The sequence below is a fragment of the Mizuhopecten yessoensis genome, unplaced genomic scaffold (genome assembly GCF_002113885.1).
Source record: "Mizuhopecten yessoensis strain PY_sf001 unplaced genomic scaffold, ASM211388v2 scaffold8713, whole genome shotgun sequence".
NCBI classification, from domain to species: Eukaryota; Metazoa; Mollusca; class Bivalvia; order Pectinida; family Pectinidae; genus Mizuhopecten; species Mizuhopecten yessoensis.
The window spans coordinates 642,276-669,513 of record NW_018407684.1 but is presented as its reverse complement, the minus strand read 5'-3'; the positions used below and the strand labels follow the sequence as shown (position 1 = coordinate 669,513).

Genomic DNA, 27,238 nt, shown 5'->3' with positions numbered 1-27,238 from the left:
GATACACGTGGAGTATATAGTAGATACACTGGGCGTATATAGTGAATACACTGGGGTATATAGTAGATACACTGGGAGTATATACTGGATACACTGGGAGTATATAGTGGATACACTAGAAGTATATAGTGGAAACACTAGAAGTATATAGTGGTNGGGCGTATATAGTGACTACACTGGGAGTATATATTGGATACACTGGGAGTACATAGTGAATACACTGGGTTTACATAGTGGATACACTAGGAGTATATAGTGGAAGCACTAGTAGTATATAGTGGCTGCACTTGGAGTATAAAGTGGATACACTGGGAGTATATAGTGGATACACTGGGAGTATATATTGGATACACTTGGAGTATATAGTGGATACACAGGGAGTATATAGTGGATAAATTAGTAGTATATAATGGCTACATTTGGAGTATATAGTGGATACACTGGGAGTATATAGTGGATAAACTAGTAGTATATAGTGGCTACACTTGGAGAATATAGTGGATACACTGGGAGTATATAGTGGATAAACTAGTAGTATATAGTGGCTATACTTGGAGTATAAAGTGGATACACTAGTAGTATATATTGGATACACTGGGAGTATATAGTGGAAACACTAGATGTATATAGTGGAAACACTAGTAGTATAAAGTGGATACACTGGGAGTATATATTGGATACATTAGGAGTATATAGTGGAAACACTAGATGTATATAGTGGAAACACTAGTAGTATAAAGTTGATACACTGTAAGTATATAGTGAATACACTGGGAGTATATACTGGATACACTGGGAGTATATATTGGATACACTGGGAGTATATATTGGATACACTAGGAGTATATAGTGGAAACACTAGATATATATAGTGGAAACACTAGTAGTATATAGTGGATATACTGTAGGTATATAGTGGAAACACTGAGGGTTTATAGTGAATACATTGGGAGTATATAGTAGATACACTGGGAGTATATAGTTGAAACAATAGGAGTATATAGAGGATACACTGGGGGTATATAGTGGATAGACTATGACTACATAGTGGATACATTGGTAGTATATAGTGGATACACTGGCAGTATATAGTGAATACACTGGGGGTATATAGTAGATACACTGGGGGTATATATTGGATACACTGGGAGTATATAGTGGATACACTAGGGTATAAAGTGGCTACACTTTGAGTATATAGTGACTACACTGGGAGTATATAGTGGATACACTTTAGGTATATAGTGGATACACTGGGAGTATATAGTGGATACACTGGGAGTATATAGTGACTACACTATTAGTATATAGTGGATACACTGGGAGTATATATTGGATACACTTGGAGTATATAGTGGATACACTAGTAGTATATGGTGAATACACTGGGAATATATTGTGGATAAATTGGGCGTATATAGTGGAAACACTGGGCGTATATGGTGGATACACTGGGCGTTTATAGTGTATACAATGGGCGTATATGGTGGAAAGAATGGGTGTATATAGTGGATACATTGGGTGTATATAGTGGAAACACTGGGCGTATATGGTGGATACACTGGGCGTTTATAGTGTATACAATGGGCGTATATGGTGGAAAGAATGGGTGTATATAGTGGATACATTGGGTGTATATAGTGGAAACACTGGGCGTATATAGTGGATATGATTAAAAAGTCACTTTTAAACTTCCTTGCCATCTGTCAGAATCAATATCTCGATATTACACAAAGTCCAAACCAAGGCGATCTGCATCTTTGTTTATTATGTTCTGTTATATCAATTTTACATGTGTTTTCTCATACGTAAGGGGACCTGCGTGACCCAGAGTCGGACACCAGCCGAGCACATGGCGCACCCGACCCAACATATGACGGTAGTAATGGTGACAGGGGTGAGAGGCTTTGGCAAATGTCTCTCAAAAAGTTAAAGTCAAACTTCAAAAGGGAATTAAGGTAACATAATATTCAAATAAACCATGACAGGCTCAGTTGTTCAAAATGTGAATTGTTCAACCCACGAGTCTTTACAAATACATTGGCTTCACTGAAGAGTTCTTAGAAATGGTGTATGGTGTTAAAGTTATGCTGGAAAATGTCGTTTTTGGCAGTGGTATTGGAATCGTTAAAATCACACTTAGGCTTGTATTTGGTCATTTAGATAGAGAGTGATATGTATATGGAAACTATAAGGTAGCGAAGAGCTTTTAATCATCCTGATAGGGTAAAAATGCCAATAGTTCCTGCGACAAGGATGCATACTCTTTGCATTATGATGTTCTGTATGAACTACTTAATATACAAAGTAATTGAAAACACGGACATTTCAATCCAGTGAAATTTCTCATTTTTTCAACTTCTATAATAAAAAATATTTCCTTCAAGTTAACTGATAAGTCAATTTTGCGGTCAGTCAAATACTGGTTTAGTCCATATTCCCTGGTGTCGTTATGATTTATTGAGCAACCTTTCAGTACTTCAATATTGTTTAGTTTTGTGATGTTTTCCCCTTTAGTTTTGGTGTTTTCTCGGTGAATGCTGATTTTTGAACTAGTTGTTTATTTTTTTTATTTTTTTTTCATTTAAGTTGCTTTAAAAAGAAAGCTTTATACAATTGTTAATATTTGTAAACCACGTATTTAAAAGACTTAATGGCTGTATTGTAAGTCGACATCCGTGTGTTATATGGGGTCCTTAGACGGAGCTTCAAACGTTATGAGCATTAGTGACAGGAAATATGCCTTTTTGTCCTGTGAGAGATACCGATTGATTTCAGGAGTTTACTTAAACACCACATGAACGGCCATAGCGGGCCTACTTGTTAGGGAGGCTTATGAAAACACATTGCTGAGAATCTTTTTTTTTTGTCATTCAAGTGTCTCCTACATGTTCTTAGAAGAAAGTATTTGTGAAAGATATTTAATGAAGGTTGCTGATCTCCTTCATCACAACGAAACCTACAAAGCAGGCGAAGTTCTGGCAGTTTTAGCTGCTACCATAGCTGGTGGAAAAGGTGAGTGCTATCTGTCTTGTATTGATGATACATTAAAATTTAAATCAATTTGCTTATAAAAAACAGACGTTGGAATTTTTGAAACAAATCTACACATCGGGACAATTTTTTTATCAATTATAGTTAAGTACTTGTGGCAATTCCATATTAAAGTAATAATCATTCTCTATTGCTATTAGAAATATGGGAGTTCAAAATAAAAATTAATAATGGTCAAAATTGAAAATGAGATAGACATTCAGAACCTTGATGGTAATTAAGAAACATCGATATATGAAACTTACTTAATACTGAAGTCCCCCCCACCCCCCCACCCCCACCCAAATATATATATATTATGAATGACCATAATAAAACAACACCAAACTGCATTTTTTTCTAGTANCCATTTCTTAAAAACGCGGTCTCATAATTATAATGCTATATAGTATACTATTTTATATACAAATACTAATTGAATTTGACTCTAAGGTATGTTAAGATAATGTATTGTGGGATGTATTCAATTTAATACAGAAGAATAAAACGGTTTGTGTTTTAGTTATTTTTTCACGAAAAATATTCTGATTATTTGAAATATCTCTCTAAATCAATTTCATATGGGATGAGCCAATTTGAGGAATAATGATTCGCTTAAAATAATGTACCCTGTATAATGCCATATTGATAAGCATTAATAACATATGTTTCCCATTTAATGTATAGGTGAACTAACAGTCGATATAAATATTTTATTTCACATTTCTATTGAAGAAAAAGAAAACAGTGGCTACCATTTCCGAATCAATCGGGTAATGTTCGGAGACCTAGATATATGGATGGCCTCGTTCATTCTTTCGTTCGATGGTAAAGGGAGGGAACACCTATTAGACGTTCTAAGAGGCATACACAGGTAAGTTATCGACAGCGGGAACATATATTCACATGTTCAATAAACATCTACGTTATGCAGTCAATATGAAAGTTGTTTAAACCGGACCCCACCAAGTTGTTATTTTCGGAAATAACGATTGGAATATTGTACAACAAGTTTCTGAAGTATTTTATTATAATTTTTTTTAATAGTTGCACCCATCAAAAGATGAATTTTTAAAAATCGAAAGAAACGTCTGTGAAACAATGAATCTTCATGATTTACTTTTGACTTTTTAAACATTTAGTAAACTAAACAGTAATAAACATCTCAAAGATGTGGTAGAGTAGCAAAAGTATTCTTTTTTAAACTTGAACGCTGATTCACTTATCTGCAGGTCGGGATCGAGAAAAGAATACACCTGCTGTTACCCAATGCATGTATCGTAAGAGGCGACTAGTGTGCGAATCCCTGCAGCATACGGGATTTGCTTGTGTATCCTCTGTTAAAGGACACAAAAGCGACCAAAATAAATCTGCTGTACTCATTGCAATATTTGGGATCTATTTCTTTCTACTTCTAACTAACTTTTACTTTCTAATCCCTTGCTTGGCTATACCTCACATTGTGAGTTAATAATGAGCGTTCTCCCATGTGATGGGAGGCAATGGGTTCTGTCCCCAGACAGGGACATAACAAATACATTTGGTATTCCCTGCTGGACGTTCAGCTTTGAGGGTAATGGCAGCAACTGGTTCAACCGTTGTCAGTATAATGTGACCGGGCGGAAAGCTGTGCTAGGTGCCTTCGGTATGCTATTTCAGTTAGATAGCACTATAAAGTCGGCATTAGATCCGCGCTATCACAAGGAGGCAAGTATGCCAACAAACCCTGTCTCCAGCACACATACACAAATGTACGCATACACAAGATACACGGATGCTCGTCCTTAAATGACCTAAGTCGTCTTTAGGACGTTAAACAAAATAAAACAAACACTTACTTTTCAACAAATGAGCCGGAATTTTGTAAAGAGCACCATCTGAAATTGTAGGAAAAATATATCTAGTTTTAGGTAAAGATAATTATTTTGCTGAATTTTGGGAAAGAAATGGATTGAAACATTTGAATTCGATACAGAAACATCGAGGAAATTATGTTATTCCATATATAACTAGTAGAAACACAAAATTTCAATGGCTTCAATTCAGAATTAATCAAAATTGATATCCCATACTGTAATCATTGTTACACTGAAAAACAAAAATACAGTTCATGCAATGTTGGAATGTAAATAATAACAACTTTTGATGGCAGATTTTCATTTCCTGTTAGATTCGTCGTTATTTTTATTTTGAACTATATTCTTCGAGTACTATCATATACTAATTGGGGTGCAGACCGTGAAATGCTTTTGCGACTCTACAGATCACTTATCCGTTAAAACCTCGATTATGGTCCACTGGTTCAGCACGCAGCTCTTATCTGTAAATGTTGAATCCGATCAGTAACCAAGGGCTGTGTCTAACACTTGGTGCTTTTTAACAACACCAGTGAAAAGCCTTTGCGTGGATTAAGATTTAAATAACATAGCTGATTACAACATACTAGATGTTTCACCATGGACAATACAAATACCTTATGTCAATTTTGAATTTGGCAAAATCGAGTGCACTGCCAAAAGAACACGAATTTTCCTTTCGGGATGTATTTCAAGGTTCCCTCTTCATACACATATTGTTCCGAAGATGGCAAAAAAGTAGCAACAGCCTGCTGCTCTGCTAACTTTTCCGCTTCCATTCGATTACCAGACGGTGCCCTATTTTCTCTGCGGAAGCGTGTGACATCTACCCTTGACTATATCGATGAACACGGCGTGAAAGGGCAATCGCCTGTTCTAACTCTCTTTCGGTCCTTAAAAGTCTGAAGTTATGAGACCACAAAAACACTCTAATACAAAACCTGTCCATCCGCATATCTTGTATCTTAAAGAAATGAAAAATAATTCTTCTATGATTTCCGAGTCACGTCGGAATAAAAGGTAACCAAACTGCTGACAGAGCATATGGATTATATCAAACTCCCAGTAAACCACTATTAAACTGCCGCATACAGATTAAACCCTTTATACGTTATGCCATTTAAAGTTAATGGCAACAACGGTATGGTCTCTCGAGACCAACAACAAACTATGTAAAACTTAAACCTTGTCTTCCTAGTCGATCTGTACTGGTCATACTTATCTCACTCATGCTTATACATGCCACACATATGACTCTCTATGTACAGTGGAGCACTATTTATTACAATGTTAAGATTTCAGATACATTCGTGGTAAGCACTTTAATGTTACGGACATAAAGACCATTTGCACCTCCGTAGATTTGGAGACATTATTCAATTATACAAAAGGCATTGGTCTGTTTTATTAAGTGTGATTCGATTTACCTACATCACTCTATTTGACGGCATTCATACATATCTCTTTCCATTTCAATCTTTACGTGATATTTTTTAACCAAAATGATTTTAAAGAATTCTAAGCCTAACTTTCTATTGATTTTATGATATATACGTTTTTTATTATATTTATATTGATTCCTCAAATGGTTGCCCTATAGTAAAAATCTTTCTTGTCCTAAATGACCGTAGTTATAGATGTGCCGTTAAACTCGAACAAACAAAACAAACACATTTTGAACAGTAATTATACTTTGTAGTAATAAAGGGGCTTACACAACACTTAAAATGATATTGCTCCAGGTAAAGGTGAGTCGTTTTAAATTAAACAAGGAATGGGATAAAATGGGAAAGATTAATAGATGCCACATAGTCGAAACAAGTTGTAGTATAACACTGCTACATGTGTAATCCCTGGCAATGGTGAACTCTAATAGGTTTTAAATAAATGTTTATAAATACAAATGAATACAACGTACATCTTTTTATCAATCCTGAACATCCTTTCGTTTTCTATTAAGACATTTTGACTGTTCCTTTTTATATATTACCATATCACATACAGAACTAAAGAAAGGCGTTCAGTTTCATTTTATGGGGGACTTCTTTTCCAAAGAAAAGTAAATTAAGGTGGTTTAGTAATTGAGCGTCAGCACCAGGGATCCCGTTATGATAACATTTTATTGGTTCACATGTTTCGGATGGCTATTCGGGCCAAGCTTATTTACTTGTTCATGTAAACTATGTTTCGACAGCTCTAAAGTGTCTGGCTTCAAAAAAAAAGAAGAGTACGAGAACATGCCTGACTTGACACCAGTACTTCGTTTTATAAACCTACCTAGTGATGATGATACAGCAAAAACACCTGATATCAGCGAAGGTGAACCGGGGGAAGCAAATTTCCTTTTTCACAACAGTCTTCGTGCTGAGAAATTCAAGACAGTTGGTTTACATCGGTTGGAAGAAGGAAATTTCACATCTGAAATATGGTATGTATGAGTTTGCATTTGAACCATATATTCATGTGTGCTACTTCACTCACCGAACGTTAGCGGATATTCATTTCCGAAATTGTGCTTCGGATGATTTAAATGATCAAAGGATACTGGAATTCGTGTTCGACTCTCCTCGCTGTTTCATACATTTGCAGTAGGGAGTAAATTATTTCAATATTTGTGTTTCATACATTTGCAGTAGGGAGTAAATTATTTCAATATTTGTATTCAATGAAAGGTAATGCAAACAGGTAGAATTGTGCTTCGGCGTGATAATGACCCTACATATCAGGGTCATTTGTGCTTGCCTCCTTGTGATATCGCGGATATGATGCCGACTTCATAGTGCTATCTCACTCAAATGCCATGTCGAAGGCACCCAGCACAGCATTCCGCTCGATCATATACTGAAAACGGGTGAGCCAGTTATTGCTCTATCTTATATTATGTTCTGTGTGTTTTTAAATACTTCAATTTTTTAATCTGTCATTTCAGCGAGGAACCTTTTCCTGTAATGCTGTTTCGGTTCCACAGTCTGGATAGGTTCGGGCCTATTTCCTGTGATCGTACAAACTACGGAACCCTGCTTCTACGGAAATGCATACAGATGAAAGAGCTAATGGTAAGGAAAATGTAGCACCATAATGCAACCATCTGGCAAAAATAACCATAAGGCCCAGAGTGATGATGTACGACCAGTCACATACCAGGATTATGATATAATGAATACGCTTTCTCCATTAATGTATGTAAAGTCGGAGGTGTCAAATGTTTTGATTATTCATTAGACCTATTCTAAATAGGAGGCCAAGGATACTGATATTTCGGCAGTAGCATGCATTGATAAATGGATATTATGAACGACCATTACTCGTATTCAAGATCACAAGGGTCATATGTTAAAAACCTTAAAACATTTTATTTTGGATAACCAAAATGCTTAGGGCTATGGTATTCGGTTAGTAACATGCCTGGATGAAGGGTTATCAAGTTTGTTCAAATGATTGTATATTCAAGATCACAAAGTATATGTGTGTTTAACCTAACGAAACTTCTTATAAAAACCGAGAGGCTAAAGGTGTTGATATATGGCTAATAACATGCCAGTATGGCGGGCTCTTTAGTAAGTATAAATGCATGACCGTCACCAAGACCGGGACCCAGTGTAATGACAATTGACCAGTAGCTTTCGTGGATGGAGAGTTATCAAGTTGTTCAAATAATTGATATTTACTCTCATGTTAAGGTCACGAGGGTTGAATGCTTTAAACGACGGCCGAAAAATCAAAAGGTCTTTCGTGATGATATTTTGTCAGTCGCATGCGTTAAAGGGCTCTCATATTTGTTTAATACTTTTTGTTTTTTGTTTTATATGGTAAAATGTATTAAAACATTCAAATTTAAACAACCTCTTTTGAATAATCAAGAGACCTCGGTCATGATATTTGATATGTAGCTTAGTGGTGCAATATGCCTACAAGTATTAGATCTGAATGAATAAACTATACCAATATGTACAGGTCAATAATAAAACCCGTTTGAATCTTCCAAAAACGACTTTAAAGGTGACGAGTGATAAAACTGTTCAGTATGGACCCGTAACGTATACAGTAATGAAAGTTTGACCAAAATTTGATCTAAAATCGTTTAAAAATCACAGATGTTGGATGAATAACAAAGTAGCGATACTGGTCCGCCAGGGCTTTTGTTCCATAAAGATACATAATGTATCGTTCCCCAATAAGTCCTGTCAACTTTATCAGTAGGACATGAATCCTATATAATGCATGAAAAGAAATAATTGTTGTAAACCATTGATTGCATAAAAATAGATCTTCCGCGAAAAAATGGAAACTTGATTCAATTCAATGTTCATGCAATGACGTCGTCTCCTCTATACCGTTTTCCTTTCAGGTTTCTGATGTCAACGGTTCACGATCGTACGTGGAAGGTATTATTCTATGGAAATGCTTTAGATTTTCAACAATGTCGAAAAATATTCTCCTTTTTATATATTGTATATTGTTTCTTATGGTAAAAAGATACGATTGGGAAAAGATTTATTTGTTTGTTGAATGATAAGGAAAGACAAAATGGCCTTCGGTTGAACGTATATAAATACATATAGCAATAAATGGAGTATCACTTCGTTTAGGGTATTTTATATGATACTTTGAAAACATATCAGGTCAGCGAACAAAGTTCTTGATTACCTTTTTAAAGTTTTTAATGAAAGTAATAAAGGAGATATCAGTAAACTGGTTATAAGTTTACCTATAAATGTAGCAGTTCCTACATTATACACATATGTAATACAAGTAATAGAGGACAAAATTTTAATGCAAAAGGTCATTTGATCAATTTTATTAACAACTGTTTTCTGCATAAAGCGGGAACAAACTAACTTTGCTAATATACCGGGTTCTGTTAGGATTGACTAGAAGGAATAAAGTAGTAAAACATCTAGAGATAAGAGTTACCTAAAACACACGTGGTACCCGTCATGACGTCACCAATCGAATCTCAGACGAGTATGTAGGTCAGCTCAACGATCTAACACAAAGTTTGCAAATCTTCAATTAGGTTAAACCTAAAAACTCATATTTTGATCTAACGTCATGATTACGACCGTATGTTTTTTTAAAGATAGAAACCACTTATGAAGATAACCCCGGTTAAGTAGTTTAAGTAAGACATATAATATATCCATTCCCCGAACCTGCAAGGATATAGGATTAGGCATGTATTTTATCGCTTTTCTCGAATTTATAGTAGACACCGAAGCCGGTCCGTCACAGCCCAAAGTCAGGCGAGTGGACAGCACATCTCAACACCGCAAAAACACAGCCGTCCTGTCAGTGGTATAACCGATATTTGACCTGTTCTGTTAGCTATTGTTGTTCATAAAGAGTCAAATCACTGACAATAAGAATTGTTATTTGGAGTTATAACTCACAAGATAGTATGTTTTGAGTATATGTGTCACAGTTTCATAGCTATTAACCAATGAGACAATCAGTATCGTCATCAATATTTGCATAATGTACAGTTTTCAAATAATTTTGAAGGTTAAATAATACATTCAAAAGTATCATTTGTTATTACTTGATCAAAATAATTTCATTTCTGATTCAGAATCAACATGCATTTGTGACTCTGTACCTTTTGGAGAAAATGTACCCAAATCCACCCCTCTACCATTCGAAAAGTATATGCATGGTGGTAGAAGCCATGTTATGTTTGGGGGAAATTGTAAGGAAACTGGTAGTATTCCCCAGTTGGTATATAGATTGTCTGTTTGATGAGAGATGGGAAGTGTTTACATCAGAAATTGAAGAGAGTATACGAAACAAAAGTTTCGTTGAACTGTACTCGACAGTTTTCTTAAAACATTGGAATGCCTCCGACACATTCTACAATGACCGCAACGGGAGTCTGTTGACTCTGCTGACTACAACGAAAGATTTACCGATAGGCTGGCGGGCACAGTTGTGTGGAAATGTGGTGTGTTCTGCACTCAAGATCCCATCTACCATGGACTTGTACTCATCAGGTATGATCTGATATACTTTCTTGTTATTGTCAATGTTTGGAAAATAATTGTTTACCATACGAAGTTGTCGTGTTCGTGTCTCTGTCTTTCGTCGGTCATATTGCTTTATATTTAACATTAAAATAAAACGTTGTATTACTTTATAATGCATTGAAAGGACCGAATTTTGCATGCTTTTTGTCATATTGATCTAACGAGACACAATTTTACAACAATAAATATATAAATAGTTCATAAAGACATGGGATTGGGGATGGGCCTAATATTACCTCGCCGGAGCAATGCATCAATCATGCACCACTAACACATCCAGATAACATAATAGGTGTTTTTAAAGTGCTAGAATCAAGGTGTTTCATGAGATCTGTTCACATTCAGTCGTCATATAAAGACTCATAAAATGGTTTCTCTGGTCCTCGAACTCCATGAACTTCTTTAACTGAACAAAGATACAAATAGCAAATTTTTCAATAAAAATATACAATAATTACAAAAGAAGATTTGAAACTATTTTAAAATAACATAATAATATATAAAACTCATGCAATAGGTTGATGTATGAAGAAAATATTCTTTGAACTTCACTTTGATTATATCATTTGATTACACTGAACTACAAATGCGTTTTGTTATGAAAATAGGCTAAATTATCGGTCTTAATTACGTTATTTGAGTGCGTTTAGCTATCGGGGTATACTATATCTGTGCCGATACGGTGTTTATTTGGAGATATAATGTAATTATGGTGATATAGTGCAACTGTAGTAATAAAAATGGAACTTTTATAAAGTGTAACCATGGTGACATAACAGTGATGATATAGCATAACTATGGTAATATAGTGTAAATATGGGGATATTGTGTAACGGTGGTGATACAGTGTAATTATGGTGATAACGCGTTACTATGCTGATATGCTGTAACTGTGCTGATATGATATTACTGTGGTGATTTAATGTAACTATGGTGATATTTTTAAAGTGTTACTATATTGACCAAATGTAGCTATAGGTATTTAGTATCACCATAGTAAAAGATTGTAACTATTGTGATATAGAGTTACTTTGTTGACCAAATGTGAATATTATTCTTTAGTATCACCATGGTGATAAATTGTAACTGTGGTGATATAGGTAGCAGTGTACAGTAGCGTACGGTGACCCTGGGTGATATTTTTGTACAGTGAATAACCCCTGTAATATTACATGTATCAAAATTAAAAAAAAAAAGTCTTCACTAAAATTGGCATAAACATGATGAAGTGGACTATGTAGGCTTCATATTTAAAAAAATGAAAGTTCGAATTTGGTTTGAGACTACATTTTTGGCCATTTACAAATCTGTATCTACACAACAATGTAATCTGTTTTTGTACTTAGCACATGTGTAAATATTGTGAAAACCACAGTTGAACGACCTATGCTAAAACGTGAGTATTTCTGTTATCGAGTAGATGCTATTTAATTCAAGACAGGTTTTAATAAAAGAATAACTTCTTGCGTGGGTTAAAAATCATGTTGTTTTTTTGCATTTTTTTGGTGTTTTTTGATGTGGTAACCATGGTTTTCACAAGTCCTAAATATTTTTGAAAAAAAAATCATTCTCCTAAAAACAATGTATTCAAAATGTAGTTTATATATATATATATATATATATATGTGTGTGTGTGTGTGTGTTGGTTTATGTGCAGGATGAATCCATTATCCATGTTTATCTGAGACATGCCCTTTATTTTAAGGATCATGCCATTTCTACTGTACTCTGCTACCTATAGTGTAAATATATTAATATAGTGTAACTATTGTCGTAACTTGTAACCATGGTGTAGCTGCTAACAGAGTATAATAGTCGTGATAATGTGCAATTGTGCTTATATAGTGTAACTGTGCAGATAAATAATAATTGTTGGATATTATAGTGTAACTATGGTGACAAAATGTTAAGTATGGTTCTATAGTGTAAATAAAGCGTAACTATGGTGATGGCGTGTAACCGTGGTGACATATTGTAACTATGGTGACAAAATATAAATGTGCTAACATAGTTGCAACTGAGGTGCTATAGTGTAACTATAGTAATAAAATAAAGCTGTGCTGGGAAAATGTTACAAAAAATGATAGCATTATTGATTGTAAAAATGGGTTTTACCTTATTTTATCTTTGTATCTTTATATATTGTATATTGTTGAAATAAAATTTAAAACGTATACATTATATCAAGGTAGGTTTCGAGTAAGATATCTGGATGAAAGAGTAGTACATAACAGTATATTATTAACATTTTCAGAGGCTGATGTTGACGTCTATAAAATTGTACAAATGGCAGCACTTGTGGCAAAGGTGTTTATAAAAGACTGCATCGCCGAATGCTGTGACACTGTAACTAAGGTAATGATAAGACATTTGCTGATATGTAACATTTGGCCTTAATTGTTCGATATATAATGAACCACAATTGTCCTTTCTTGCAGATTTTGGAAGCCTGTCTCGTCTGTTCCAATAAAGTGACATATCAACGAGTGTTCGATGTATTTTGGGATTACAGATCTGATCTGAACTATGCCAAACACAATGAACTCATGTTGCGTCTCCTTCTGAAGTATCTGCGCTTGTCCAGTTCCAATTTATGTCCGGCAAATGGAGAGATCCTCGATGGAATATTAACGTTTGCAGGAAAAATTGGACTTCAATTCGCAGTTGTTTCATTTAAAAATTGGGACATCCTTTCAGAAACGTTTGATATGCATCATTTGTCAACCATATTCAACACAGCATGCCTTGCGTTGAAGCCGCCACTACCCGATGATGTCATTGACGCGTTGGTGTCATATCTCTGTGCAGCATCCCACCACGATCTCGAATGCATGGATGTACTCAAAGCCATTCCAGAAGGACCAAGACGAAAAAGAGCGCTGGAATCCGTCTACGTCAACGCCGATAACTACTCATGCCAGGCTCTGTTTCATGTAGCGAGAACAGCAGAGGATAACAATAGCGGTATTCCCTTATCTGACTGTAACATTTTAAGTGATTTGGGACATCAACTACTGCAGAAGGCATTTGGGAGATATTGTAATCCGACAAATGCTGATATCTTGCAGGGCCGTTGCCTGCTGAGTGGTCATTGGGTATTAGACGTCTTGAATTGGTTCTTTTGTAGAATCTCGGAGATCGGGACTGAAGAGCGTGCCGCCGGGGATCAGTTTCAAACCTTCATGCACTCAATAGGAAATATCTTCAAATTTGAAACCCAGCTGTCGTTTCTTTCGCATATGCAAAACTCCTCAAGTTTACTGTCTGCCATCAGGGAGGTCGTGTCAGAAGGAGGTGACATCTATATAAATCCCTTCTGGTATAATTGGTTCAGCACAACGTAATTGACCATGCACGTTCATACATTGCTTTTCTCATTGGAACAGTTGGTGAATAATTAAATCAACAGATGACAGTAGAATATGTTTTACGTTCATTGTGATAAAATGCACATTTCTTTCTGTCTCTCTTTGCTTTACGTCTGACGTTTGTTATTTGATCAAAAAACGGTTCAAGATAGCAATAAGCATATGAAGACGATATTTATGTACAAAATAACTTAATTTATTCAAACTTCAGAATCAAATTATAAAATAAATACAAACAAACTCCCAGGGGTTATCATCCTAAGTATCAGAACACGACGAACGCGGAGCATCACGGCATATGTGTTGCCAGCCTAAAGGATAGAAAACGGTGTGTTATATTTTGTATATATTAATTCAAATAAACAAGCAAACAATCGTACCTTTAATACAAATATGTTTACTAATGTGATTGTCTGATTCGCATTTCAGTCAGAGCAAAATTCTGGCTTTGAAAGGTATCGGGATTTTTTTAAAAACTTTTTTGCTTATCAAATTATTATAATTCGAGGTATAGGTAACATTCAACTGACCTGCAAAGCAACTTGCATCTCAACATTGTCTTCCACTTTTAAATATCTGTCAATGTTTTGTTAAACATTTTAACAGTCACTTGGAAATGAATTGTTACTATTAACTTTCATCTGAATTTATATTTTGACACTATAATATGACTTTTATTTTACGTTTACTGTCTTATTAATGCTACTTTACGTTATTATAGTTACCGTCATATATTTGTTTCCAATGAAGTATGTATTATGTTGTTTACGCAGTAGATACGAGTTATCGCGCTTAGACAGATAAAGCGTAAAACAGAAAAAATACCGCAAAGACGTTTTCTTGCTATTTTACGTTTATTTTCTTACTGATACTACTTTGTTATTTATAGTTACCGAAAAGAAGAAAACTCACGTTCACTAGCCTGGTAACTAAATAGAAAACATATACTACAGCGTCACCACACATAAACAAAACGTGCCACAGAATCAACACACAGAGACAAAGAAAACCACATCATCTTCCAAAAAATGAAAAATTATCCTGCAGAAAAATACAAACAACAGGATATATCACATCGATTAAACACATGGACAAAGTACGTACTAGTATATCACAACGTAAATCAGCAAGGGCAGAATACCAGAATATCACAGGGACAATCACATACAAGGACTCTGACTCACCATTTGGGTCCTTAGTCCGGTGACGACGAGCTTGGATAACCTTCTAGCTTGAACGTTATACTTGAACTATAAACTAAAGATTTGATTGAAAATGGTTAAGACTGGTTGAAGATTTTTAACTTTTTGAGTGATCACTGGTCTGCTCTTTAGTGCTGGGTTTCAATAACTGATTTTTTTTCACGTTTGTGACTGTCGACTGACGTCCGGTTCCAGCGAGCATGACATATATAAAATCAATTACCCAAAGAATTACTAACTGTAAAAACCCATGAAGTACTTTTGAAGTATAACGTAAAAAAACATAAACTTGTCTAAGAGAAGAAAAAAAACCATTTATTGGAAAAGACAGCCAAAGGATCTTAAATGCATACTATGCAAGTCAAACTCTGAATGTCAACTAAAGCATGACAATGTGTATGAGACGGAGGTGTGGACAAATAGCGCGATTTTAGTTCGTTTCTTTTAAAGATTTGAAAACGTTTGAAATAAGATTGAAAATGAATTGTAAACTAAGAAATGTATTTTAACTGACAGTGTGGAAGAGATGCTCCGGGTTGTGCACATGCCAATCTGGTGAACTACGGCTAAGAAAGGCAGTCGATCGTGAACATACCAAAACTGAGAGCTTATGGAATTAATTTATCAATGAACGAAACATTTCATGAGTCATTTTTTTGTTTTTTACTTTTTTTACCGAATGAAAGAAAAACATGTTTATTGCAATTCTGACACCAAACTTCAATGAGGAATCTTTAGCATCACGTAAGAGTATATTCCTTATGTTTTATAAGTTTGACTAGGTTTGTTCGTTGAGTTGAATATTTATTCATCATATGATATATTTTTAGCTTACTTTTTAAAGATGTATTTATTTGAGTATTGCTCCGTTTCTTTTTCCCAAATATTTTATTGGTGCACGTAATACAAATNCATCATATGATATATTTTTAGCTTACTTTTTAAAGATGTATTTATTTGAGTATTGCTCCGTTTCTTTTTCCCAAATATTTTATTAGTGCGCGTAATACAAGGACAATCGATGTTATTATTTTAGACTTCCGTATTATGTATACTTTGATTAAAACGACATTATTGTTAACATCTTATGTTGTGTACTTACTTATGATATCACAATTAAAATTTAATCAATCACCTAGATAGCCTCAATTTGGGCGATTGTACTAGCGATTAGTCTTGGAGTGTTTTATTTCTGTATTTCTGTCATATGGACGTTTACATTTTCATAGTTTAAATTCCTAAGCTATATATAAATAAACGTTCATATTTAAGCGAAGAAGTAAAAGCGAAAATATGTGCATTTGGAATTAGAATAAAATGTTCGAGGAATTCCGCTCCTTTATCTAGACATAAACATAAACAAGACAAAACAAATAATAGAAAACAGAAAAAAACAGTCGTAATGAATTTCNGTGCATTTGGAATTAGAATAAAATGTTCGAGGAATTCCGCTCCTTTATCTAGACATAAACATAAAAAAAGACAAAACAAATAATAGAAAACATTGAAAAACAGTAGTAATGAATTTCAAATTTTACTGTTAAAGCACATCCCCTCGCGATCGGTAAGTTTGGAACACAAGGCTATCTATAATGAAAAATCCAGTTTTAAGTTATGTACTAAAATGAATTAATAACTATTTAAATTCTGGATAAATCTCCATGCGCAATTTTGTTATCTGACCAAAGCAAAGTCTGAAAAACTTAGTTACCTCCTCAATATATGTTAAGACTATTTCATATTTCTTGTAGATGTGAACACGAAATAAATTAGAAGATATAATTAAATTCTATAGACTAATTTGAATTTGTACATTAATTTGTCACGTTAGAATACAGATTTTAATGTTCGCTTTAGAAAGTATGAGGTATAAACACTAACTATAGCCACAGAAAATAATATTCGACGTGTCCAACACATCAAGAATATGAAAGCAACACACAACTATTGTTCTGCTTTAAAGGATAATGTAAACTTTAAAATATGGCACGGCATCATCACACAATGTCACTAATCAAAACCCAGTCTCGCCACAATGAGACATCAACTGGAACCTGCGTTTCCTGTACTACATTTGTCAACCGTCACGATGTCCCCGGCCTAATTCAGGGTAGTACTTAGTAACCAACGATGCAGGACCTGCAAGGTCTGCTGTAACACTCGGTATGTTATCTGGCAATGCCAACAAAGTGGATTTCTAAAACAATTAAATAAAAACAAGTTGTATTAAACGAATTGTAATAAAATGAACTTATACACGGATAAAATGGAAAATAGAGACTTGTCGACCCTTTCCTCGCATTCAAATATGATAGTGCTTTTCGGGAGCTACGATTCTTTATTCCACGATAAATATCTTTCCTTTCATTGGTAGAAAAATATCAGTCAGATGTCTACGCTACCATCAAAACATATAGCACATTTCGATTCCCTGCTCCGACGTCTTTCTTAGTACAAGGGCATTCTGCATAGATGCGTCTTGTTAAACTACGAACCCAGTATTGTTATCGAAGGTTTCTCTATGTATGGACGAAGGTGTGCTGTCGCAGTCAATACCCAAAACCATAGTAGTTCGGTGTCCAGTATGATTACACTTGCTTTCTGTGTCCAGGTTTTCCTGATGACATTAGCACTTTCTATGAGTTGACGGAGACATAATGGCGGATGTTCCATGTGGTACAGCTAACGTTTATCCCTTTGTAGCACCTGGTTTCACCAATAACATTGTGTGTGGGTTCATGGTGACTTTTGCTTTGGTTTGGTGTCTCATTAGTTTGAATGGTGTCTCATTGGTTTGGTGTCTCATTGGTTTGGTGTCCCATTGGTTTGATGTGTTATTTTTTCGTATTGACTCCCGAATGAATTAGTGTGCTGACGTTGTGGTATTTTGTGTGCTGACGCTGTGGTATTTTGTATGCTGACGTTGTGGTCTTTTGCGGTGTTCTGACGCTGTGGTATCCGAACAATGATTAATTCTCCTCGAGGTAAACAATACATGTTGTAGTTTTGATCACAATGTGCATTGTCTTTAAAATTCAACCAATAAAATCCTGTCTTTTACGCAAACATTGGTCATCGATTATGTAGACGAAATCTCATATTTAAGAATCACTCCTCCAAATCATTGATTTGGGGATTCGTTAAGATATCTTGGCAACAAAAATTGAAAACAAAGCATGTGCTGTATACGGTATACCATGGCTATCATAGGGTGACACTGCATAATTATTAAATAAAAAGTCGAAAACACAAGGTATGTATTTAAACACCATAGTGTCCAAAAGCAAACGTGTGCAGTAAAGTTGTTATTTAGGTTACAGGGTTGGATCCTTCATAATTAGTAAATGAAATGTCGAAAACATAAGGTATGTATTTAAAAACTTGACAAAGGTCACAAAGTGGATGTTTTCGTCATTTAAATGTCAGGATGGTAAGAATGACATCGCAGTTTTCTATTTTGTGTATGTATAAAATAAACGATAAGAAAGTCAAAGGGCGTCCAACTTAATTAGATGTAACGAATCGATTAATAACATTTTAAATACACAGGTATTGGGGTCGGTATCATCATTTCCTCCTGTTGAATAGGACACCATGCTGATAGAGCTAAGACTGATGGGGTAGTAGTACCAGTGTCTCTGTGTATACAGGACAGTGGGAGGAGGGCCTCTCGACTGGAGTGAGGGTGCACGTGGAGGCAGGGTGTAGACACTGACACAAGATACACGTCAGCTCTGTATGTGAGGACCCCGGGGAACATTCACGAGGCAAACTATAGGCGGAGTGATCATGAGTGGCTACAATTACGTCAAATCCATAAATGCCACCTCGGGGTTATGACAAGGTCGAGGTCAGTCACCATATTCACGTTGTGTTATGTATCACCCAGTATTATCTGACATCTAACACCTTATTCACTACTCTATTCAAACTCTACTTTACATTTGACAAGTCGATGAACTATTTTTAAAATTGGTGAGAATTAATTATGTGTCGATGATGTCTATTTCGCATGACGGTTATGCAGATAACATGATACATTTCTCCTATTATGTATTATTCGGATTCGTTGGTGTACTACTAGTTTATTTGATCTGTAATATCATCGTAGGTCACATCTCTACATTTACGTTAATCCTAATTAAGGCTCTTCATGTCACCTTCTCATAAGGTTTTACATGACTTAATGATAAAGCAGTAAGGTTTCTTTTGGAATAAATTTTAACATTCGTCACCATGACCTGATTTTACCTACATACGTTCTTGAATTGCACAGGATACCTATCATGATTAGTGCGAGAAACGTGTACCCTTCTGAGCACTTGATTCCTTATTGGATGTATTTGTGGTCATGCCTTTCCATTGATCTTGGCGTCACCTCAGTTCCTGTTGTTGTCGTTTCAATTTTATTTTAAATTTCTGCTGTATTGACAAATTTGTTCTCTTTTTTCAATATTTTTACAGTAGAAGTTTATACTGAAATCATGGTAATAAACAAATATATTATCTCTGAGGACATTCCGGTATTCATTCCTAATTCAACGTTTTAACACCAATCAATTAGTCTCTTGAAAAGAAGCTTCTGGTGTAGGGAATTGAGGGACGGAGCAAAGATGATTGTTTTGTAGGGCATTTTATCACTGTTATTCTGGAATTCAACGTTTTCTGTTACATTGATGCATCCATTCTTAGGCCCCACATACGTGCTGCTAGTAATTGTTTCTCCCAATTATATTTAATACAATTTCAAACATTTCAGTCTAATAATAGAACGCCCTAGTTCTCTTATTAGGATAGCTATCTTTTCAAAGAGATTTGAAATATTTGTCTTTTGGAGCATAATCTGTAAAAGAAAACAATGACAAATATCAAGATGAAATATACAAAGGATAAAATCCAGAGAATGATAGAGTTTCTATGGTTGACAATACCTTTGTTAAGTTCGATGGCAAGATTTTCAAGCTGATTGTACTGTTGACATCCCGTTTTGAAACAAAATGCGTCTCCCTCCTATCCGACTTTATTTGTCTTCTACGAGGCTGACTTTACTTAGTGATAATCAGAACTGTAACAAAACAATCTTGCGTAGTCCTTCAACTTCACTGTCAGATATATCGACGATTTCCTGTCTTCAAATAAAATAAACCTTATGATACAGGTTGATTGTATACCATCACTCCTGAACATGAAATCAAGAACACTATATTCTTCTATATCAGCCGTAACCTCGATCTATACTTACAATATGACCAACAAAGACAGTTTATGGCTGAACTGTACGGCTAGTTTGACAATATCGATTTTCCTTACGTAAACTCTCCCGTTCTTGATAGTAACATCCCTGCAAGCAATATCTACGGTGTTTACGTGTCGCAGTTGATTCCAAATTCAAGGGTTTGCTCCGAATATCCTGATTTCCGTGATAGATGTCGACTGTTTACGGTCAAACTTACTACACAGACGTTCCGAGGTGTGCAGGTTAATGAAGACTTAATTTTGTGGTTGCATAATTAATTTCATTGGTCAATATTCCATTTCCTTGTGTGCCAGGAACATCGATCTAATTGGATATGTCCGTTAGTGTGTGCATTGTGGTTTCATCACAACTACATACCACGGTTCATAGTTTGAGGACATGGCAAAACTTATGTGACTTTTACTTGCACGAGAGTGTTCTTATTTTTTAACTTTATCAATACCGAGTCGTGTCCTTGTTAATCTTTCCTTTGTTGAATTTTTGCCTTAGTTGTGTCGATTCTGAGTTGGAGCCATGGTTTTGTTAACATCGGATATTTCACTTCACTCAAAAACGCTTTCTCAACCAATAGAAATGAAGGGCACAACACAGCAACAGATCGAGCCATCGTCTTCCTGGATAGGAGCGGTGCACATACTTAAATATTCACTGAAGGACCTTTACGATCAACATGATCTGATTTCCATGACGTCAGTGTCTAAAATTGAAGCTTTGTTCACTATGTTGACCTTCAGACTTTCTTGGATTTGACGGGAGTCGCCTATGTGGTGCAGGAAACGCTTACACTAACAAAACACTTGACTTCGTCATGATTTCTCCTCTTATTTTCAAGTTGTACATGTTGGGGGATGCATTTCTTTGTTTTAGATATTTCCCCGTGTCCTGTCGAATACATTTTTTTGTACCAGCTTTCAATCTTATGAATTCCGATTTTGGTCTTATATATTCTCTCTTAATTTATGACAACTTTCGTCAAATGCAGATTATCAACAGTCAATTATAAAACAGCAATAACAGCATAAAATTCAGGAAAATAATTCGCTACAGATAATATGGCTGTAATATTTTGTTTTTGTCTAAAAGTCTCCCTTTTAGAAATGGTGCTGGTATTTCGTGTTTTTGAAACACATCCCTCAACAGAACCTGCTTAGTGTAACATACAAAATACAAATCTGGAGATTTTTGACATGTTTTTTTATTTATTTTATTACATTATTCACATATTTGTGCCCTATCGTTTTAACATAGGAATAGTTGTAAGTCAACTACACGTAGCCTACTGTCTAAGCCAAAATGGTGACCGAGTGTTATCTACTTTAATTTACCCACATTTACTGATAGGTCTATATAGAATTGTGTTACAGCAAAAGAATCGCCAGGAATACACCAATAAAGTCTGATACTAACATTAATTTGATCAGATGTTATTTTATTATTGTAGCATAGAAACACAATTTACCTTGTACATTTGTAGTATGACAAATTTTCAGTGGAAAATACATGTATACTGTATAAATAAACATATATAATGAATTGAAGCATAACAATTCGGTGGACTGTACATGACTTTATAGACGATGACCTATTAACAATGGTTGGTTATCTACAGGCCTGTATAGGTAGCTACAGAATGAGGTAAGTCATCAATGGTTAGGTTTGATGTAAAAAGCAGTGTAATGTGACAAAATGAACAGAGGAACCACTCTATACAGATGATAGGCTTACATGTACTTAATAATGACACTTAATGAAGGTAGGGCCGAGTACATCATTTTACCTGTACTAAAAATGACAGCTACGCAGGAGGTAGGGCAGAGTCCCTTATTTTACATGTACACATTTTACATGTACACACGGTTACATATTAATAACAGCTAAACAGGAGGTAAGGGCCAAGTCCCTCATTTTACATGTACAAGGAGTACTTATTAATCAGGTAGATGCCGAGTACCTCATTTAACATGTACTACCTAATGCCAAGTACATGGAGGTAAGGGTTGATTCCCTCACATTAAATGTACTAATAGATGATTGCTACTGGAGAGATAGGGGCCGGCCCCTTATTTTACATCAATATTATCAATACAACTATGCCCATATAAGGATGCAGAATGCTATATACAATAATGATATGTGGTAGGGCCAAACTAACACTTGCAAATGTATTTGCTGTCCTAGAGTAACATGTACACATACATACCTAATAGATGTCACCCAGTAACACCTACATACCTGATAGATGTCAGAGATGCAGTAAACAAAATTTGACTTATTGAAAGTAATTTGTTTGAAAGCATTTGCTAGCCAAGGTGATTTTCATTGGGCGCTTTGCAATTAGTAAAACTTATAGGAAATTCATCATTCAACAGAAGTTTTGATTTGTTTACTGACAAAAGTTGAAAATCACAAGAGTTTTTTTTGTGTAAATGTATTACTAATTTTGAAGACCTGTAAAACATATTTACAATATCAGGAAATGTACATTACAACCTGTGATGTTCTTGTTATCATGGACAGGTCAGTTATTGCTAACCTTATTTTCTATAACTGTTTACCAAACACACAAGTAAAAAGAAAGTACACCTCCTCTATGACTGCAAGTAACCAACAGGTAAACAATACTTGTACCAAATACACAGGTAAAACAGGAACAGGTAAACAATACCTGTACCAAATACACTGGTAAAACAGGAACAGGTAAACAATACCTGTACCAAATACACAGGTAAAACATGAACAGGTAAACAATACCTGTACCAAATACACAGGTAAAACATGAACAGGTAAACAATACCTGTACCAATATACACAAGTAATACAGGAATACCTCCACTATGACTACAGGCAACCAACAGGTAAACAATACCTGTTGATTGTACCAAACACACAGGTAAGACAAGGATACCTCACCTTTTGACTACAGGTAACCAACAGGTACACAATATCTCTACCAAATAGAAAGGTAAAAATGGATTACCAAATACACAGGTAGAGAGACCTGTATGATTGTTAAGCCACCGAAGCTGGCAGAGAACACACTTGAACAGCTCCCTGTAAGTCAGTTTTTACAACATGATCCCTGAAGTCTTTGCAACATCATAGGAACAATGCTACTATGTAATGCTAGCAATTACAACATTATCAGCAGTACAAAAATTAGTTCAGCACTTTTAAACATGATAAAGACTTTGTAGTCTCATAAAAGGTGTATAAACAACTAGCATAAATATACATAATAATAACTTATGCACACAACTCATTTCCAGATCAGTGTACCTTCATAACTTTACACTGCATATATATATATATTGCTAACAGCATAGTTTTCTTGACACTTTACAAATGCATGCATGGAAATGGTATGATGACACCTGCCTTACCCGATCAACCAGATACCCTCCAACTACCCATTTAGGCTGAAACCTAAAGGTTTGTAATATACATAGTTGTTGAAATTTGGTTTAGACAAGTTTGATCTCAAATGCCTTCAAATTTCAAGAGAAACATGTGTAAAGCCTTTCTTTCAAAGTAAATAAATACTGACAAATAAATTTCTTATTGATCTGCAGACATTAAATGATAAATGAAATTTCTTATAGATCTTCTCAGAAGAGATTAAATAATGAATTTTATACAGATCTTCCATGCAGAGATTGTATAATTATTTTAAGGCATTATCTTCATTCCAGAGATTAAATGATCAAGTTTCCTAATGTTTACTCTAGAGCCTTTAAAATCATCTTTGCCTTTTGATTTTGCAAAAGAGGGCAAAAATAATTGGAAAGACCATTTTCAAAAACATTTTCAGTATTTGCCTGCTATCATTAAATGATGTATTTGACATATACATTTTCTCAGCTAATATTAAAAGACACACCAGATATTGTATGCTGACAGAGTGTGTTAATTCTATGATTTCTGCTAATACGACATAAATTCATGTCAGTTAATTTATCACAGAAATTATATAAATTCCTGGCCAAAAAGTAAATCTTGCTTTCCACCTTGTCACTTTATGATATCAAGAGTTCTACTTCTAACTGACTTAAATTCATAAGTAATACCATTCTATTTAAATTTATACACAATATTTGAACCAGTAAACACAGAGAAATTTTTGCCATTGGATGTGACACATCACAGACACCAACAGGACCAGTGTATAAGGTGTGAAGGCACTTTGATTAGTACAATCAGAGGTAAAAAGGTCTCCAAACCTATCTATACCTACTCTATCCAGGACATATCAAGGCTTAATTAGCTCTATCATCTGCCATGGGTATAAACAAATGTGTTTTATCACCAACAGTTGGTAACCAGATTTGTCTGATCATCAACAGTTGGTTTATATTTTTATCAGCAGAGGGTAACCAGGATTACATTTTATCAGCAGAGGGTAACCAGGATTACATTTGATCAACAGTGGATAACCAGGATTACATTTGATCAGCAGTGGGTAACCTGGATTACATTTTATCAGCAGTGGGTAACTTGGATTACATTTGATCAGCAGAGGGTAATCAGGATAACATTTTATCAGCAGTGGGTAAAACCAGGATTACATTCTATCAGCAGAGGGTAACCAGGTTTACATTTGATCAACAGTGGGTAACCATGATTACATTTGATCAGCAGAGGGTAATCAGGATTACATTTTACCAGCAGTGCATGGGTAACCAGGATTACATTTGATCAGCAGAGGGTAACCAGGATTACATTTTACAAGCAGTGCATGGGTAACCAGGATTACATTTTATCAGCAGAGGGTAACCAGGATTACATTTTACCAGCAGTGGGTAACCAGGATTACATTTTATCAGCAGAGGGTAACCAGGATTACATTTTATCAGCAGAGGGTAACCAGGATTACATTTTATCAGCAGTGGGTAACCAGGATTACATTTTACCAGCAGTGCATGGGTAACCAGGATTACATTTTATCAGCAGAGGGTAACCAGGATTACATTTGATCAGCAGTGGGTAACTTGGATTACATTTGATCAGCAGTTNAACATTTTACCAGCAGTGGGTAACCAGGATTACATTTTATTAGCAGAGGGTAATCAGGATAACATTTTATCAGCAGAGGGTAACCAGGATTATATTTTACCAGCAGTGCATGGGTAACCAGGATTACATTTTATTAGCAGAGGGTAATCAGGAGTACATTTTATCAGCAGTGGGTAACCAGGATTACATTTTACCAGCAGTGCATGGGTAACCAGGATTACATTTTATCAGCAGAGGGTAACCAGGAAAACATTTTATCAGCAGTGGGTAACCAGGATAACATTTTATCAGCAGAGGGTAACCAGAATTACATTTTATCAGCAGAGGGTAACCAGGATTACATTTTACCAGCAGTGGGTAACCTGGATTATGTTCATCATAATCAGTGGACATAAAGATCTGTTTTACGATAACTTTATAGGTGAGGACAACAGATGATACAGACTATGATGTAGGTATGACTGAGATGGGTATGTAAGAGGTAAACAGGTGATCATTACAGACTTGTTATTGGATTAATACTAATGATAACTTTCACACAGAATATACAGGATACACTTCCGACATTACTCGGCATTCAACTCACTGTCATATGCAAGTACTTCAAAGCAGCATTCATCTTTGTCATATGTCCTACCTGTTTGATGTTGCCATTTGACCTCTACCCTTCACATTAAATAGTCCTTTACATTTGACATGTTCACCTTTGACCTCTGTCCTTCATATTTAATGTTGTCTTTCACCTTTGACCCTCTATCCTTCAAATTGAATAGTCTTTTACATGTGACATTTTCACCTTTGACCTCTGTTCTTCACATTTAATAATAATTTACATGTGACATTTTCACCTTTGACCTCTGATCTTCACATTTAACCATCCTTTACATGTGACATTTTCACCTTTGACCTCTGTCCTTCATGTTTGGTTTATCCTTCAGATCTGACCATGTCCTCTTTGTTGTGTAATTTACATTTGACTTCCACAAAGAAAGCACCAATCTTTGACTTCCAGATATCACAATATTCAAATACATACATAAAGTAACGTGCAAGTAGAGCTTTTCGAGGAATACATCTAATGTGTAGTCGAAAACTCTCTAACCGAACCCAATATACCATCCACTCATACAATTATTTATACATTTTGACATTTTAACCTTTTTATCATTGAATAATATAGGACCAACATAGGGGTTAAGCTGTCCTTCCAACAAGTACTTATCATCGAGACCTTCCCTCTTTCTGCCTTATATAACCAGTATGAATGCCTTATTAATCCTAGTTTTACCATTTCTCCCTTTCTTTCTCTCTCTCTCTCTCTTTCCATAATCACAATGTTACTGTCTGCCACGATCTTTTGACGACTCACCAATACAAGGATGATCATGAGTTCCCATAATAAAGGTGGACCAAAACACCTTATTATGATTGCTCTCCTCACCCAATCCCTTTTATGCAATATTTGATATTTGGTTTCATATTGACTAACCCC

At 35.2% G+C, this 27,238-nt stretch overlaps 1 protein-coding gene across 2 annotated transcripts; it reads left to right on the top strand.

Moving 5' to 3' along the window:
• Window positions 1-1,689: 1,689 nt before the first annotated feature.
• Window positions 1,690-14,327, top strand: LOC110456369. Of its 2 annotated transcripts, XM_021507064.1 has the most exons (10): window positions 1,691-1,958; window positions 2,879-3,015; window positions 3,769-3,907; window positions 7,084-7,317; window positions 7,819-7,945; window positions 9,238-9,274; window positions 10,096-10,184; window positions 10,459-10,876; window positions 13,164-13,264; window positions 13,348-14,327. In XM_021507064.1, exons 1-10 carry the CDS (start codon window positions 1,915-1,917, stop codon window positions 14,251-14,253), a joined length of 2,232 nt encoding a protein of 743 aa, XP_021362739.1. In that variant the 5' UTR covers window positions 1,691-1,914; the 3' UTR covers window positions 14,254-14,327. The 2 variants fall into 2 exon arrangements, with proteins under 2 accessions (XP_021362740.1, XP_021362739.1); XM_021507065.1 differs by lacking the exon at window positions 7,084-7,317 and having other exon boundaries at window positions 1,690-1,958.
• The last annotated feature ends 12,911 nt before the right edge of the window (window positions 14,328-27,238 follow it).

Bases quoted from the DNA above. Each gene is read 5' to 3' on its own strand.
- LOC110456369 (XM_021507064.1), top strand. From the start codon at position 1,915: ATGTCTCTCAAAAAGTTAAAGTCAAACTTCAAAAGGGAATTAAG. The intron at 7,318-7,818 runs GTATGTATGAGT...CTGTCATTTCAG, and splicing joins AATTTCACATCTGAAATATG to CGAGGAACCTTTTCCTGTAA. The intron at 7,946-9,237 runs GTAAGGAAAATG...TTTTCCTTTCAG, and splicing joins TACAGATGAAAGAGCTAATG to GTTTCTGATGTCAACGGTTC.